This window comes from Rhinolophus sinicus, linkage group LG16 (assembly GCF_036562045.2).
Source record: "Rhinolophus sinicus isolate RSC01 linkage group LG16, ASM3656204v1, whole genome shotgun sequence".
Taxonomy (NCBI): domain Eukaryota; kingdom Metazoa; phylum Chordata; class Mammalia; order Chiroptera; family Rhinolophidae; genus Rhinolophus; species Rhinolophus sinicus.
The window spans coordinates 13388870-13405503 of record NC_133765.1 but is presented as its reverse complement, the minus strand read 5'-3'; the positions used below and the strand labels follow the sequence as shown (position 1 = coordinate 13405503).

Below are 16634 nucleotides of genomic sequence, written 5' to 3'. Positions count from 1 at the left end.
GCTCTTTCATTGAGGTGGTGGATCTTTAGAGATCTGAGTTCTATGGGAAGTTCTCTCTTCCAGTTCCTTACCTGGCTCAAGCCAGGTCTTGTCTCTGGCACCTTAAATATCACATTTAAAGCCCAAGGCTCTAGATGTCTAGACACCAGAAATAACTCGTAGAACTTCAGCTTCAATATATACTTATTATTCTATAGATTTGTGCTCCCACATTTTTCATTTCTGAAAATTTTATTTTCTTGAGAGAGCTGTAATATGACCAAAAGGAGTTTTCAATCTTGCATCCAGAATGTTCCAGTGTTTTTAGCTGGCATGTTTTTAGAATAGATAGTGTGTTATAATACCTGAAATGGAAGTTTCTAGTCCTCCTTTAAACTAAAAACAAGATTTGGGAGAAGTTTTGAGATTCCTCTAGAAGACTGAAGGATTGGTGCTTATGGATGGACTAGGGCTTTCCAGGAATAACCTTCCAATCAAACACTGCCCAGTTGAACTTTCTGTGATGATGGAAAGGATTCACATCTGTGCTGTTCATTACGGTAGCCACTAACCGTATGGCTATCAGGCACTTGAAACATGGCTCTATGACTGAGGAACTGAATTTTTAATCTTATCTAATTAATTTATATGTAAATAGCTACATGTGGATAGTGGCTGTTGGATTTGACAGTGTAGAGACTTCTGATATTTCCAAACAAGCTGAACTGAAAAAAACCATCAGCAGACAAAGGCCTCTGAAGCCAAGCGAAGATCTACAGCGCTGCTGAAGATCAAGGTCCTTTGCACTCTGCCATCTGGTATTCTAATAGGCCCTCTGGTGGCCGAAGCTTCCTATGAGCTCATCCTTCCCTTGAGCCAGGGCTTCTTAGGACTAGAATTCCGACCTTATGGGCCTTTTAGTCAGACTCATAACTGCGGTGATGAATTCGCCACTAATGAATAAATTTCTCTACAATTTCATTTTGTCTCTCTCCTTTGCTCACTACATTCTAGCTGTAAGGGCCATTCCTGTTTCTAAAAAATGTCAAACTCATTACTGCTTTAGGGTCTTTAGCATCTGTCATCTACTCTGCCTGAAATATATTCCTGGCTCTTTCTTTTTATCACTCAAGTCTTAGCTCAGTGTCATCTCCTGAAAGGCCATCCATGACCACCTTATCTAAAGTCCTCCCTATGCCCAGGCTTTATTGCATTGTCCTGTTTTATTCTATAAATAGAACAGTAATCATTACCTAAAATTATATTTGTTTACCTTATGTCCATTTGAATATGAATTCTATGAAAGTAGAGGTCTCTTCTGTCTTATTCAGGACTGACAGTGTCTGGCATATAAAAAATGGAGGCCTAGAGAGGATAAGTGAGGTCCCCAAATTTGCACAGCTAATGTTGGGGCCAGACTTCATGGCTCTTTTGGTTAAAACGTAGCTACTCAGCTCAAATTCTCTTTCCAGTTTCAAGAAAGAAAAAAACATGGTGGGAAGGCATAGAAAGAGAAAGGAAAGAGAAAGAAAAGAAAGAGGGGGAAGAAAGGAAGGAAAGGGAAGGAAGGGAAAGAGGGAAGAAGAAAGAGCATGCACACCTAGAAATTTTCGTAAGATCAGGGCTTTGTAGTTTTGAGCAGCTTTTTGCTATTGCATTTTACCCCGGGACATTTTGTTCTAGTGTTGCACACAGTTTATAACCTCCTACTGTATATTCCCAGAAGGAAACTTGTGAACAAGCAGCAGATGTTTCTGGTTGAGGATAATTATTCCAGATCCTAAGCTTCCCCTACCAATGCCCTTTGCTTCATAAAACAATTAGCCTTTTATCCCACTCATAAATTGACATATAGTACACTTCATAATTTACTGGCTGACTGAAAATTGCAAAAGCCCACTCACTATTTTGTTTGAAAAAACTCAAAACTGACATTGATGAAAATAAAACTTTTGACTAAAATTTGTTGTCTGGAATCGTGACAGAATTTGTATCTGTCAAATAACACCAATGAAAAAGGGACTAGCTGGAAATAATGGACACAAAAAAAAACCGTGAAAGGGCATACATTCTAAGTAAACATTTTATATGCCATCCTCCAAGCCCCCACCCGCCGCCAAAAAAAAAAAGCAAAAAAAAAAAAAAAAAACTCTGACAGATGAATCATATTCGTGCTGTAAATCTCATCCCTGGATCACATAACAAACTAGGTAGAGGAGACAGAAGTCCTTAGCCCTGAAGAAATGCAGCAGGTGATGGAAATGTGTTTCTGCCCCTGTTCAATCACCTTTCTTTATAGCAAGAAGTACCGAATCTATAAAGAAAAGAGCTGGGCCAGCCCGGTGGCTCAGGTGGTTGGAGCGCCTTGCTCCTATTGCCAAGGTCGTAGGCTCAATTCCCACGTGGGCCAGTGAGCTGCGCTCTCCCTGGAGCCCAGCTGCCACGAACAACAGGAGGTTGGCCGTGGGCTACTGAGTGCTGCTACTGAGTGCTGCTACTGAGTGCTGCTACTGAGTGCTGCTACTGAGTGCTGCTACTGAGTGCTGCTACTGAGTGCTGCTACTGAGTGCTGCTACTGAGTGCTGCTACTGAGTGCTGCTACTGAGTGCTGCCACGGGCTACTGAGTGCTGCCGTGAACGGCCAGCAGCCGTGAGCCAGCAGGAGTGCAAGGCTCAGAATACCAGCACGGGCCAGGGAGCTGTGTCCTACACAACTTGACTGAGAAACAACAGGCATGAGCCAGAGTGGGGTGGAAAGACCTGAACGTCGTGAAAATTCTGTAAACTGTAAATGGGTGACAAACAGAAATGGTTTAAGCGGTCCCTTTTAAAAAAAATTGACCAAGAGCTAAAATCAATGTTGGCATAATTCATGTTAAAATGTCCATATTCAAACAAGGTGTCAAAGCCTTCAGAGTCTAGCCCCGGCATCTGGGGTGCCCTCCCATCCACAGCACAGCTAGCCCGCCTGTTTAGGGGCTCGTGGCTTTCTTTTCTCTTCCCTCAACGCTGGTCTCAAGTCTGGCCCACCCGCACAACCGGACTCTGGCTGTAACTTGGGTGAAAAACGCTCATCGAGGCTGGTCGCAGGGGGTCAGCGCCCTGAGGCTTAAGCGCTGAGCACGCCGGGAGTTGTAGCAGCAGCGCGTCGCGCAGGTGGGCTGGGCGTGTCCGGGGTCTGCGCAGGCGCACACTCTCGCGGGCAACATGGCGGACGCGGCCCCACCGCCGGGCAAGAGAAAGCGAGAGCAGGACGCCGCGGGGGTGGAAGCAGCCGGCACAGAGGACAAGGAAACCAAGGAAGCTGGCATTGGGAATGGCACCTCTGCCTCTGTGCGCTTTCCTTTCTCCGGCTTTAGAGTGAAAAAAGTGCTAAGGGAGTCGGCGCGGGACAAGATCCTGTTCCTACACGGGAAGGTACCACTGGCGGCCCTGGGCGGGGACGGGGGTTTGTGACCAGTCACCGCCGAGAGGCGGATCTTGTGAGCGCTCGGCCGGCAAGTACCAATCGCATTCCTGGGGGGTGGCGGGAACAGCGCGCCTCTGGAATGCTTGGTGGCAGAAGGCGTGGAAGAGACACGGTCACCCGTGGAATTAGGGAAATTAACATACGCACGGCTGATTTTCCTAATTACTCCTTTGCTAAAAATAACTACTAACACTTGTAGAGTGTATTGCATATTAAAAAGCAGGGGTTAAATTCTCCAAGCCGTTCATTTATTCGACCTGTAAAGGTGCTAGAAACCCAGTAAATGTTGCGGGACCGTCTTGCGCATACGTGCCCCTGGGAACGACAAGAGACTAGGAGATATCCCTGCTGTATAGGATTTCAGCCCCGACAGAGGAGACAGTTTATTAAATTGGTGATTCAGTTCCACACACCATGCACAGACAGGCCATCATTGAGCTAGGTACTGGGGATATAGAGATGAAAGTTACCATCCCTGACCTTCGGGAGTGCAGAGTACCTCCCGGTAGACAGATACACATAGCTGGCTCTAATACCATGTGCTCGGTTCTCTCGCAGGGACTGAGAAGAGACTGGAGACCATCCTGGGAATTAGATGGTCAGGTATTAAGGTTCCCCAGAATGCCTAGCAGGAGCTCGCATTTTGGGAGGATCGTGGGACCTGGGTCTCAGCTTCCATACTTCTCTCTGTGTCTCTTGTTTTTTTTACAAGGCTCTGCAGCCCGACCTGTCTTCAGTCTGCAGCTCCTGCTGAAGATTTTAGCCATGAGACCTTCACACTAGGAGTTAGTTGAGATAGCCAGATACACTAACTGTACCTATGACTGTGGGCAAGTCACTTAATCTCTCTAGACCTCCGTTTCTTCATCTGTAAAATGGGGAGAATTTGTCAGAGCCTCTTGTGAGCCTAAAATGGAAGACAGCGGAGAAGCTTTGCATCTTTTAGAAAGATGTGAGCACTGCCATAAGCATTTGGGTTAATGAGATGTCTCCTCTGGGAGGAGAAACATGAGTGCTATTGGCTAGACTTGCCCAGAGGGAAACTGCAGGGAAGGAAATCCCATATGTTGGGAATTCCGAGGCCCCGGGAGCTTCTGCCTCTGTTCTCCAGACCTCACCTGTGGCTCTACCCCTGGGCCCACTGATGGTGTTTCTGCCTACAGGTGAATGAGGCCTCTGGGGACGGGAATGGAGAGGATGCTGTGGTGATCCTGGAGAAGACGCCATTTCAGGTGGAACAGGTGGCTCAGCTCCTGATGGGAAGCCCTGAGCTCCAGTTGCAGTTCTCCAATGATATCTACAGCACCTATCACATGTTCCCTCCAAGGCAACTGAGTGGTGAGCAAGTGGTGGCTGAAGTGGCTGCATGTGAAAAGGGTGGGATGGTGGGAAATTAGGGGGTGTGGAGGCTGCTCTCCATAGTCCGACTTGCATATTCTAGTGCAGGAGTTCTCAATGGAAGGAAGAGGGGATTTTGCCCCCAAGAAACATTTGGCAATCTCAGAAGACAATTTTTGGTTGTCAGAATTTGGGGGGTGGGGTTGCTGCTGGTACCTGGAAGGTAGAGGCTAGGGATGCTGCTAAATATCCTATAAAATACACCTGAGCCCCCACAACAAATGTCACTAGTGCTGAGGTTGAGAAACTGTTCTGGTGTCGTATGTTGTGAGGAGGGAATGTGATTTCATGGGAGAGAACAGGTTCATCTACTAACTGAGTAATAATACGTACTAAACCCTTACTGTTGTGCTAGCCACCGTTCTGAGTAGTCCACATATATTATCGTATTTTATCTTCAAAATAGCCTTGTGGTAGGAGTTCACAGGTGAGGCAACAGATTTCTGAAAGGTTAGATAGCTTGGCTAAGGTCACACAGCCAGTAGGGGACAGAAACACTGAACTTCAGTAGATGAGAACTTGCTCAGCAGTCTGCTCTGCAGGAGAGTGCTAGGTGCTACAAAGGTCACTACCCTGAAGGAACTCCCTTGCTAGTAGGGGAGACAATGGGATTGCTGTGGACGGACTTGAGAAGGGCAGGAACTTGTAGGTTAAAAGGCAGAGATTTTTTTTTTTTTAAAGATTTTATTGGGGAAGGGGAACAGGACTTTATTGGGGAACAGTGTGTACTTCCAGGCCTGTTTTTTCCAAGTCAAGTTGTTGTCCTTTCAATCTTAGTTGTGGAGGGTGCCATTCAGCTTCAAGTTGTTGTCCTTTCAGTCTTAGTTGTGGAGGGCGCAGCTCAGCTCCAGCTCCAGTTGCTGTTGCTAGTTGCAGGGGGCACAGCCCACCATCCCTTGCGGGACTCGAGGGACTGAACTGGCAACCTTGTGGTTGAGAGGACGTGCTCCAACCAACTGAGCCATCTGGGAGGCAGCTCAGCTCAAGGTGCCATGTTCAATTTTAGTTGCAGGGGGCACTGCCCACCATCCCTTGCGGGACTCGAGGGACTGAACTGGCAACTTTGTGGTTGAGAGCCCACTGGCCCATGTGGGAATCGAACCGGCAGCCTTCAGAGTTAGGAGCATGGAGCTCTAACCGCCTGAGCCACCGGGCCTGCCCCAGAGATTTGTTTTTGATTACAAGTATTTTTTAATTTAGTAAAAAAGAGTAAGAAGAGGAATATTCCATGCTAAAAGCCAGGCATGATGTGAGCTTTTCCCTTTAGATGCTTAGATTTAGTAGGCAGCTTTGTTGGAAGTGTGAGGGAGACTGGTTGACCTTGAAGGTTCCTTCCAACCAGGAAATTCTGGGGTCTGCACAGATCCTTCTGTCTATTTGCCCTACCCTCAGGCATTTACGGATATCCTGCCCCAGCCTTTCTTACAGATTTAGTCTTTTCCATACCCCCAAGAAAGGGTGCTATTGTTGTCCTTTGGAAATTTGTGTAAATACTTGATATGAGACAAGCAAACCTTTCACGGTTGCAAGCAAAACAGCCTGGTCCTCTATTAAAGAGAACCAGATTGATTGGTTCAAGCTGACAGAAATGGACAGCTGTATTTACTTTCTCAGGCATTGACATTTAAGCAAATGTATACTTCAACATGGGATGGCAGAAGCGTGACAGAAGGCACTGTAGCCAAATAGCACTTGGGGCAGCCCCCAGACGACAGACTGGGGCCAGTATTCTGCTGCCACTCCTTTCCCTCGCCTCCCCCCATCCGTCTATCCACCCGCCCCATCCTCAGCCAAAATTCAGAAAGTTCTGCTCCACAGAGCAACCCTGTAGAATTCAGAGCCTTTCCTTTTCCTTTTATTTTTCCAGTGCTTCTGTGGTATTGCACACAAGTGGTCGTGGCCCCTCCCTGTCTTTCTGTTTGTCATTTTTTTCTAAGATAAGTACTGAAAGAGCCAGTCGGTTATCAGCTCACCACAGGTCCTCTTTCCCATTCAGAACCCCAAATATCTGTCTCCCTTGTCCGTTTTTTGTCTACATTTTCCTACAGTACAACCTACTCTCATGTGGGTGCCTCAGATGTTAGCTCGTCTTGTCCAGAGCTGTTTTCTTAGCATAAAGTCAAACATGCATACATTGCGGTATACTTTTATTTCACCTACCCAAATGAGGCATGGTGATTTGGAAGTCATAACAGTTTGCTTCAGAGTTCCATCCTCATCTCTCTCTTGTTTAGCTATACACGCTATCCCGGGATGAGCTTCTAGAGCAGGGGTTGGCAAACTGTTTCTAGAAAGGACCGGAGAGTAAATGCTTTAAGGTTTATGAGCCACAAATAATCTCGGTCACAGAGTGCTCCTTTTTTTAACAACCCCTTTAAAGATGAAAATAGCACTCTTAGCTTGCAGGGTATGTAAAAACAGCTCATGGGCCAGATTTGACCTTCTGGCCAGTTTATCAACCCCTGATTCAGGTTTCTTCCCACTCAAAGTGTGGTCTGTGGTATCGCCTGGCAGCTTGTTGGACATGCAGAATCTCAGGCCCCACCCTAGACCTCAGAATCAGAATCTGCATTTTAGCAAAATCCCCCGTCGAGTCATACACATTAAACTTTGAGAGGCACTGGGCTTTAAACACCACCTGTGTGTGGTTGATGCCCATGTTTGTTTCTTCATCCCTGACCTTTCCAAGAACTCCAGGCTCATATGGAAATACACGCCTCCTGCACACCTCCGTTTGGCAGTCTCTTAGGTAAAATGTGAGACTCAGAGGCGCTAATGTATTTAAAAGTACTTAAACATATTAAATAGTAGTTGCATTGTTATTCTGATGTGCTGGGCCCTCTGCTGGCTACTGGAGCTTCAGAGATGAGTAAGACACCATCTGTGCCCTCACAGTCTTGTTATAAAAAGAGCGAAGTCAACTCAACAGGGTTTGGTCACTGCCTGGATGTGGGGAACAGAGGTCATTGAAAGTTGGACCCATGTCAGACCCATATAAAGTCCTCAATAAATGACTGCTGAAAAAATAAAGTCACAGGCTGACCCGCTGTATTTTTTCCTGTGGGCCAAGCATGTCACAGCCACGAGGTGGCAGCATTGCCAAAGTATTGTGTGGCCGGCTCCTTTGCCTTCAGAGCCTTTTCAGCCCTGCCTCTCCAATCTCAGTCTCAGAGTCACCAACTCTTAAAACTGCCTGAAGAGGCCTGGAAGCCTGGTTCCTACCGCCTCGGCCCTGTGAGCCCCCTGCACAGTTGCCCCTTGAGTTTTTCTGCTGTTTCCGGCTGTTTCTCCAGACCTCCTTCCCAGAATACTTGCCTGGGGGAGCCTCCCCCTACCCATTTCTGAGCTGGCAGCTCTCCTGATTTCTTTTGGTATTTCTCTGGTCGTTGGCAAATTTCTTCTTCTAGCCTAGAGGTTTTGCAGTCTTCTCATTTATCCTCCCGAAATCTCAGCTGACCATGAGAGACTGTGCCCCACGTCACTGACATAATAGAGCATGGGCAGCAGAGTTAGACATGCTTCCGTCCTGTCCCAGCTCTAACACTTACCTAGTGGTTGTGCTGTTTGAGGTTTAGTGTAGTGCAGGGGTTCAGAGCAAGCTTCTGGGCTGGAATCCTGGCTTTGCCATTTCTTAACTGTGAGGACATGGGACGTTTCTGTATTCATTTAACAAAGACGAAGTGCAGGCTGTGTGCCAGGTGCTGGGCTGCATGCTAGGTATGTACCAGGAGTACATCAGATCGTATCTCTGTCTCTGGAGTTGTAGTGGGAAGGCAGGGAGCCAGCCAGAAAACAAAGGTCTCAGTGACCCTGAACAAGAGAGGGACTGCGTGGTCTGGACATCCAGGAGGGCCCTCTGTGGAGATGACACCCAAGCCGGGGATGGAAAAGAACCAGCTGTTCAAAGAGCTGGTGAGGGGTCGAGGAGAATGTTCTGGGCGGAGGGAGTAGCATGCGTTCTGAGGGAGGAAAGAGGAACGGAAAGGAAGCTGTCGTGTTGGGAGCTTGGAGGGCCAGTTGGTGTCTGTGGTATGTGGTACAGATGAATCTGGGAAAGTAACATCAGTTAATTTCTTATTAAATTAGGTGAGAAACTGAATGTACCTTAGGACAGTTATGAAATAAATGAGATAAGAAAGATGACACAATGTTTTAGCCTCTGCCCACGGTGAGAAATACACTTTACATTGTGACCCAGTACCTGTGACTAAATGCACATAGATGTAAGGGAAACAAACGGTTCACAAAACAATCCTACTTTTACTTTGTGGGATACTCTCTGGTCTTCTAACTTAATTCCAGTCGTGTTTCCTTTTTTCTGATGCTGGTTTTAATCTCCTAAATTAATTTCATCCCACTGTCGTGGGTTATGCCCCTTTGAGAGAAGTTTGCATAGGACACTTAGCCCCGCGGCCGGCGTACAGTGTGTGTTCCATACGTGTGAGTCATTTCCTATTCTTGTTTTCTAACTTTAAAAGTATATGAGCCTTCAGTGGAGCCATATATGTAACATGGGAAAATGCCTGCCCCTGACTACGGGCAGGTTTCCTCTCTTGCCCCTGCGGCCATGCGGTCAGTGTGAGGCCTGGGGGGCCAGACAGCGGGCACCTTACTGCTGCTTGTTGCCATCAGGCGGGGCATAGCCTGGGTCACCTCCTGCTGCTGCCCCGGCTCTCACGCTCTCACTCCTGTGGCCTATCAATGGGGCCCTTTCATTGAGATCTCTGTTCCTTCTTACCTGGGAAGAAGGGGGAGATACTAGGGAGAGGGGTGTGACTCAGAAATCCAGACTGCGTCTAAAAAGGCCAATTGTTTTCCCGCTGTCGAGCAGGGGTGTGGAATCTCAGGTTCAGTGGAGGAGAAGGCGTCTGTGTGAGTGAGGCCAGGGCAGGGGGCGGAGGGATCCTGGGAATCACATCATCTTTTGGTTGCAGAGAACTCCCAGTACTTTAGCTACAGGTAGGGTTTTCCTCCCTGTGCTCTTTGCAGAGGCGACACCCACACCTCTGAGTTTAGAGTGAGGACTTATTTGGGAGGAGCAATTTAAAAGACTATCCATTCCCGTAAAGAGTTTCCCTGGCAGCCTTGTTCATGATAGAAAAAACTAGAAACAATCTGGGTATCACCTCACACTAGAATAGATAAATATGTTGAGGTGGTTTCCTACACTGGTGTTGCTTCTTTATTGCAGTGAAAATGAATGAACTACAAGAAAAGCAAGACACAAAATACAATGTGTGATTCCAGAGAAAGCTGAAAAAAAGCAGAACTGAGCAATACACTGCTTAGGGTACGTACATACATGACGAAGCCAGGAAGACAAAAAAGACACGATTAACACCTTATTCAGCGGTGTGGTTATCCCTGGTGGGGCGGGGCAGAGAGGACATCAGAAATCCTGGTAATGTTCTGTTTCTTGGACTGCGTGCTCCATGCATGCATGTTCTTTTATTTTAGGTATTTTAGTTATTTCTCACCGTGAGCAGTACGTATTTTGTATTATATACATACGCATATGTACATGTATATACTTATGTATGTATATGTGTATACACATATGTATATGTGTACACGCACACACTTTGTTTACATGTACAATACATTTCCCAATTAAAAGTTGAGAAAAATTGGGGGTGGCCAGTTAGCTCAGTTGGTTAGAGCGTGATGCTCGTAACACCAGGGTTGCCGGTTCGATTCCCGCATGGGCCCGTGTGAGCTGCGCCCTCCACAACTAGATTGAAACAACTACTTAACTTGGAGCTGATGGGTCCTGGAAAAACACACTTAAAATAAATAAAAGTTAAAAAAAAAAGAAGTTCAGAAAAATTGGCAGGACTTTAGGAGAACTAAGACTGTTTCCCCACTAAATTATAGGGCTCCGCCCACATTCTCAAATTTGGTTTCTAGTCACTGTTGCTGAAAGTACAAGTATTTGATTTAGGCCTCCTTCCTCTGGGTTTTGGATATTAGCAGACTTTTGTTTCAGCACCCTACCTTTTCTCTGGGGCAGAGGAGTGGTGGGCCTGCCCCTCTCTCTCCAGGGACGAGGGAGTCGTGCTGTGCTAGAGCGCATTGCAGGAGGCTGCCAGCCCTGGCAGGACAGGGCAGTGTGGGGAGCTCCTCCAGCAACTGGACGAGAAGGCCCAGTACCAGGCTCTGTGGGCCCTGCTCTGGCACAGGCTGGCACAAGCCTCTCACCCCATCCCTGGGGTGTCCTCTGCAGCCCTCCCCTGGCAGCTGAGCCGAAGGACAAGAGTTCTCTGAACAGTGACCAACAGGGAAAACCTTGCCAGACAGGTCACAGCCAGAGTGGGTGTTGAAGAGTGCCATCATCATCTAACACGAGAAACTCCCCAGGCGCAGTCAGCATGGGACACCAGGGCATGTCCCAGAATTGCTCTGAGACTCCGTGTGTCTCCGAATGAAGAGTGAGAAGTCAGATAGCTGGCTATCCTGCCTCAGGGCGCTTCTGTGTCCTGTGAGATCGCAGAATCATAGTATCCCAGGTTGGAGAGGAACCTAGAGGTTCTTTAGGACTGTGGTTCTTACCTAGCATTAGCCATCAGAACTGCTAAGGAGCTTTCTTGAACACAGAATCTGGGCCTACTCAGTAAGAGTCTCTGAGTTAGGGCATTTGTCAAAATCAAATAAGTAGCACCCAGAGGGCTTATATGGGCAGGGACAGGCTCTGCGGCCACTCTGCCCCACTCAGGTCTGCTTTCTTTCCTATTATTGTTGTTGGTATTTCTTGTTTTGAAAAAAGAAGTAAGCCTTTATTTCCTTATTTTAACAAATCTGGCTGTGCTACACAAGCAGTTACTATGTGTATCAAGAAAATCTCTGGGGTAGAGCTGCCGGTGGTTTCCTCCACACTGAAGAATATGCGTATGCAACTCTGTCTTAATTTATCAGATTTTGACATCAAGTCCCCACAGTAGAGGTTGAAAGGTTCAGCTCCTTTATGCCTCGTTTCATTGTGCTTCACTTTACTGTGCTTTGCAGATAACTAAGTTTTTTACAAATTGAAGGTAAGACCCTCCACCAGAAGAAAGATTACAGCTCGCTGAGGGCTCAGATGATGGTTAGCATTACTTTTAGCAATACAGTATGTTTTAGTTAAAGTATGACATTGTTTTTTTCGATATAATGCTGTTGCACTTAAAGACTACCATAGAGTGTAAACATAACTTTTATATGCACTGGGAAGCCAAGATATTTGTGTGACATGCTTTATTGTGATACTCACTTTATTGCCATGGTCCAGACTGACCTCGTAGCATCTCGGAGGTGCGCTTGTACTTCCTTCACCCTCCTTCCCTTCTCCTTCCAGTTTTTGATGTTTATATTATTATTTTTAGAGGTTTTTTTGTTTTTTTTAATTGCCTTTGGAGTCCTAAATAACTGAAATCTGCGTTAGGTCTTATCATTCTGTCAGGTGAGAATCGCAGTGCCTCCAGCCTTTCCTTCTGCTGTCCTTTGCTGTCTCCCAACTTACCTGTCAGCTGTATTGCATTTCACTCTGTCATGGTCTGTTCTGTTGTCTGACTATAATGAAGTCTTGTATGCTGTGTCTGTGAGGTGACTCTGGATTGACAACAGTAAAGAGTGCCGACGTTGTTATGGCCATATTAATGTGTGCTGTACCCTCAGGCAGAGAGCTAGGGCCACGGGTTCTCCACCTGTCCCGTGTGGGACTCCGTGTCTCTTGGAGGAGAAGGAATCTGACATCTAGGTCACATAGATTCTCTTTTCCTTATAGTCCAACCGTTCCTCCAAATCATGCTGCTTTTTCGTTTTTTCATACTTGAATCATTATTTTATCCACTTTTATTTTTTCACAAAGTTTATACTTATCTCTTTTTTTTCTTTTTTTTTTTTTTTTAGATTGTGGTTAAAAGAATACTGTGCTTTTACTCTGCTTTTGAAATTACCAGCCACTTAGTTGGGTAATTCATTACATGAAACGCCTCCCTTCCTTTTCCTTTTCCTTTCCTCAGTGTCTCCTGCTGCTCCAGCCTGGACAGTTGCTTCTTTAGGCATGCTCGCTGCCTTTCTTTCATGTTCTGCTCTCTTGTTTAGCTGAAGTACATTCGTAACTGCTTCTTCAGAAAGAATACATGAGAGGTAAACTTTAAATCTTTTATTTTGCCCTCACTTTTGATCGATGGTTTGACTGAATACAGAATTTAAATTTATTTTCCTTCAAAACATTAAAGGCATTGATTTGTTGACTTCTGGCATCCATTGTCGCTAATAAAATATCTGATGCTAGTTTGATTCTCATTTCTTTATAGCTAACAATTTTTTTATAGTTTTTGCTTTGTTACTGTCCTTTTCTAGAAGCTTATAGTATATTCTGTTTATTGTTGGTGTACTGAAATTTTGTAAGGTATCTAAGTTGGATTTTATTTTTTATTGGGCTGGGTACTTTGAGGTCCTTTTGATTTAAAATCTTATGTCATTCTTCCTCTCTGTACATTTTTTCTATTATTTCTTTGATAATTTCCTTCCCTCCTTTTCTTTTATTTCTGGAAATCCTTTAGTTGTTAGACTTCCTTGGTTGATTCTGTGTGCTTCTTCTATTCTCACTTTTACCATCTATATCTTTCTACAACCTGGTAGGTTGTCTTAACTTTGTTTTCCAGACCTTATAGTGAAGGTTTTAATTTGGCAATCATATTTTTAATTTTCTTCCCTCTGGTTCTCTGATTATTTCATTTTCGTAGCATCTTGCTCTTGCTTTATAGAGGCCAAATTGGGTTTACTTTCTCTGACACACTAATTAGAATTGTTTTAAGAATTATCTCCTGACCCTTACGTGATCTCGTTTCCTCTGGGCTCTGGTTCTGGTTGTTTATTTTGGTCATTCTTTTTTTAGGCTGCTGGTTTTCCCTGAAGTCTGGTGAATATTAGCTCATTTGTATTTAGAAGAACCAGCCTGATATGGGTTCCGTCCACTATCCGTTGGTAGGTCAGTGTCCACAGCAGGCCGCTCTCCTGGATCGGTAGCTGCTCCAGAGCTTTTGGGTGGGGAGTGGGGCTTGTTGGCTGGCTGGCCTTGCCTAGGTGTGCAGTATGGCTGGCACTGGGGAGGCACCAGTGCCCACTCTGGAGCCCTCGTGCTCTCTCGTCCACTATAGCTCGTGGGTCATATTTGGCCCACTTTTTTTTGTATGGCCTGCGAGCTAAGAGTGGTTTTTACATTTTTACAGTGTTGTTGAAAAAAAAAAGAAAAGAAAACTAAGAAGAATATGAAAAAGAGCTTGTATGTGGCCTACAATACCTAAAATATTTCCTATCAAACTTTTATGGAAAAGTTTGCCGACCCCTGCCCTCGTCCATGGTTCCATATCTTTGGAGGGAGCCTTCCTCCTCTCACCTGGCATAAGGAGCCTGCCCCGGAGGCGGGGGTGGCAGTGGATGGAGCCAAGTGGTGCAGCTGGCCCTTAGACAGCCCTGTAGTTGATCCCAACTTCCAGCTTCATTTCCCTTCCTGTCCTCTGTACCTGTTTGTTCAGAGCCCAGATCCTCTCCTGGGTTCCCGTGGCGAGGCTGGCAGTCACCTCCACGTAGCTCGTCACACGCTCTGGGCCGCAGCTTCCTTCCCTATTGTCTCCTCCATTCTCACGCTGCTCCATTCCGCGTCCTAACTTTGGGAAATGAATTGCAATCTCTCTCTCTCTCTGCTGCCTCCCCACTCTTGTTCCCCTCGCTGTTACAGGTTTGTTCCCTTTTGTACTTCACTGCTGCCATGGCATTGGGTTTTGAAATGGTCTGAGAGCCACCATTAATATAAAATAGCAGTTGGGGGCCTTCCACGTAAGCCTAGCTATGCTGCGTGGGGGCTCTGTAGCTGTAAGTAGCTTAGACCATGGAGAAGTTACCCCACTGAGGCCACTCCCGCACAGAGCTGATGTTAGCGAGCCAAGACAGACAGCTCAGTTTCTCCCGTGTTCATGCTTAGTGGGTGGGCGTACACTGGGCATGGCCGGATCTGTAAGGTTGTAAACCCTGTGTCCCTTTCACTTAGCATTTCTACTTCAAGGTATCTGACCGAGACAGTTACTCACACACATGCCCAAAGAGGTGCTAGAATGTTCAGTGCAGCATCATTTGTGATAGGAAAAAATAAAAGCAAAAACAACCTAAGTGACCCCTGTTGGCGGCAGGGTGCAGGGGGGCAGTTAACAAGGCATGCTGCGTGCATCGCCTGGGCTAATGTGCAGTTATTACAAAGAAGGAAGAAGGTCTGTATGGACTGTCACGGGAGATCTCTGAGGTCACAGATAACCCATAAAAGATCGTCCCACTTGTGTTTAAAAAAAATATGTAGGTATATTCATGCTTACGCAAACTCATTAAAAAAAAGACTGGAATAACGAACATGCAACTGTCGTCAGTGTTTACCTCAATGAAAAGGATTGGAATTATTTGAGAATATATTCATGTGACACGTGGATAGATAGATTTTTTTCAGGATGTTAACCTCCTCACCAAACAAACAAAAGAAGCAGATCAAAATATTAGCCTGGATGGGGGCCCCTGGCTGCTTCCTTACTTCACAGCCTGAATAACCCTCATCATTTGGAGCTTGTCAGTTCATTGACAAGCACTGCATACCCCCAAGACACATGGACCCCAAACTCTGATGATTCATGCCTACTAACGGAGACACACCTGTGACATGCTAACGAAATCCACTTTGCCATGGCAGGGTGGCCGCTGGGACCTGGTGGGTTGGAGTGTGCAGAGGTGGCTGCTCCCACACCTGAGACATGGCCTCCTGGGATGGGCTGGACTTGGTGGTGGGAGGGCGGGAGGTAGAAGGGTGGTCCCTGTGAGGGCAACAGTGTGGACAGAGCTATGAAGTCGGCACCTGGCATTCCTGGGCTTTGTTAATGGGACGGCAAAAAGGTGAGTGAGCCCACAGGAGTCTCTCTTTACTCCTTTAGTTTTATCAACTGAAGCCACTTAAAGATAGCAGGTTTCAGTCTCCTTTTCTCCTGGGGTGCTTCAGAGCTTCTGACACCAGTGAGCCAGAGCCCCCTCTGGTCTTGGAAGGACAGTGGAATAAGAACAAGCAGAAGTTTCAAGATGGAAAGGTTTCCTACCACCTAGGTAAAATTCTTGACCCAGAATCTGAGCTCTGCCTTTTTCTTGACTGTCTGATTGGCCCATACGCCTTTCCCTGCCACCTCACCTCAGAGCCCTTGTGTGCTGCTTCCTCTGTGCCCCCATCTTCTCCCTTCACCACCTGAGAGCACAGCCCCTCTGTTCAATTCTCCTTTTAGATTCAGGGCTTCCATGAGGCGGGGAGAAGCCATTGCAGTCAGAGCCTATTTAGAAATGAATAGATCCCGAGTTACTGAGTTGTAGCCACCACCACAAGCCTAGTGTTCTCTCTCTCTCTCTCAGATGGGGCAAGGTCCCAAGACTCTGTGGCAATCTCAAGGCTCGAGTCAGCAGAAAAGTCAGCTTACGCAGAACCAGTGGGCGAAGGCAGATTGCCCACAGGATGGCTGGTTCCATGTCACTGCTTGGCTCTGGCTGAGCGCAGCCTGGCTGGTGTCCACTCCTGATCCGTCCTTCTGAGTGAGTAGTAACCTAGGCTTCCGGGAGTCCTGGCCTCCTCTCAGGGGATGCGTCCTGTGCCTTTAGCCTTCTGTCCCTGTCCCACCACACACACACTGGCAGTGTCCGCTGACGTTGCCCTAAAACGTGGGACCTGTGCTCCTTTCAGAGTGAATTAAGGAAATACCTTTAGACAGAATGTTGAGAGAGGCTATAT

At 46.5% G+C, this 16634-nt stretch overlaps 1 protein-coding gene across 5 annotated transcripts in view; it reads left to right on the top strand.

Moving 5' to 3' along the window:
- The first annotated feature begins 3155 nt into the window (after positions 1–3155).
- DCPS (decapping enzyme, scavenger) overlaps positions 3156–16634 on the top strand; it is a 41190-nt gene continuing 27711 nt past the window's right edge. For all 5 annotated transcript variants that reach the window (XM_019710479.2, XM_019710477.2, XM_019710476.2 and 2 more), the window contains exons 1-2: positions 3156–3396; positions 4612–4786. In XM_019710479.2, the coding sequence (XP_019566038.2) occupies positions 3187–3396; positions 4612–4786 (385 nt within the window). In that variant the 5' untranslated portion in view covers positions 3156–3186. The remainder of the gene's footprint in view (positions 3397–4611; positions 4787–16634) is intronic.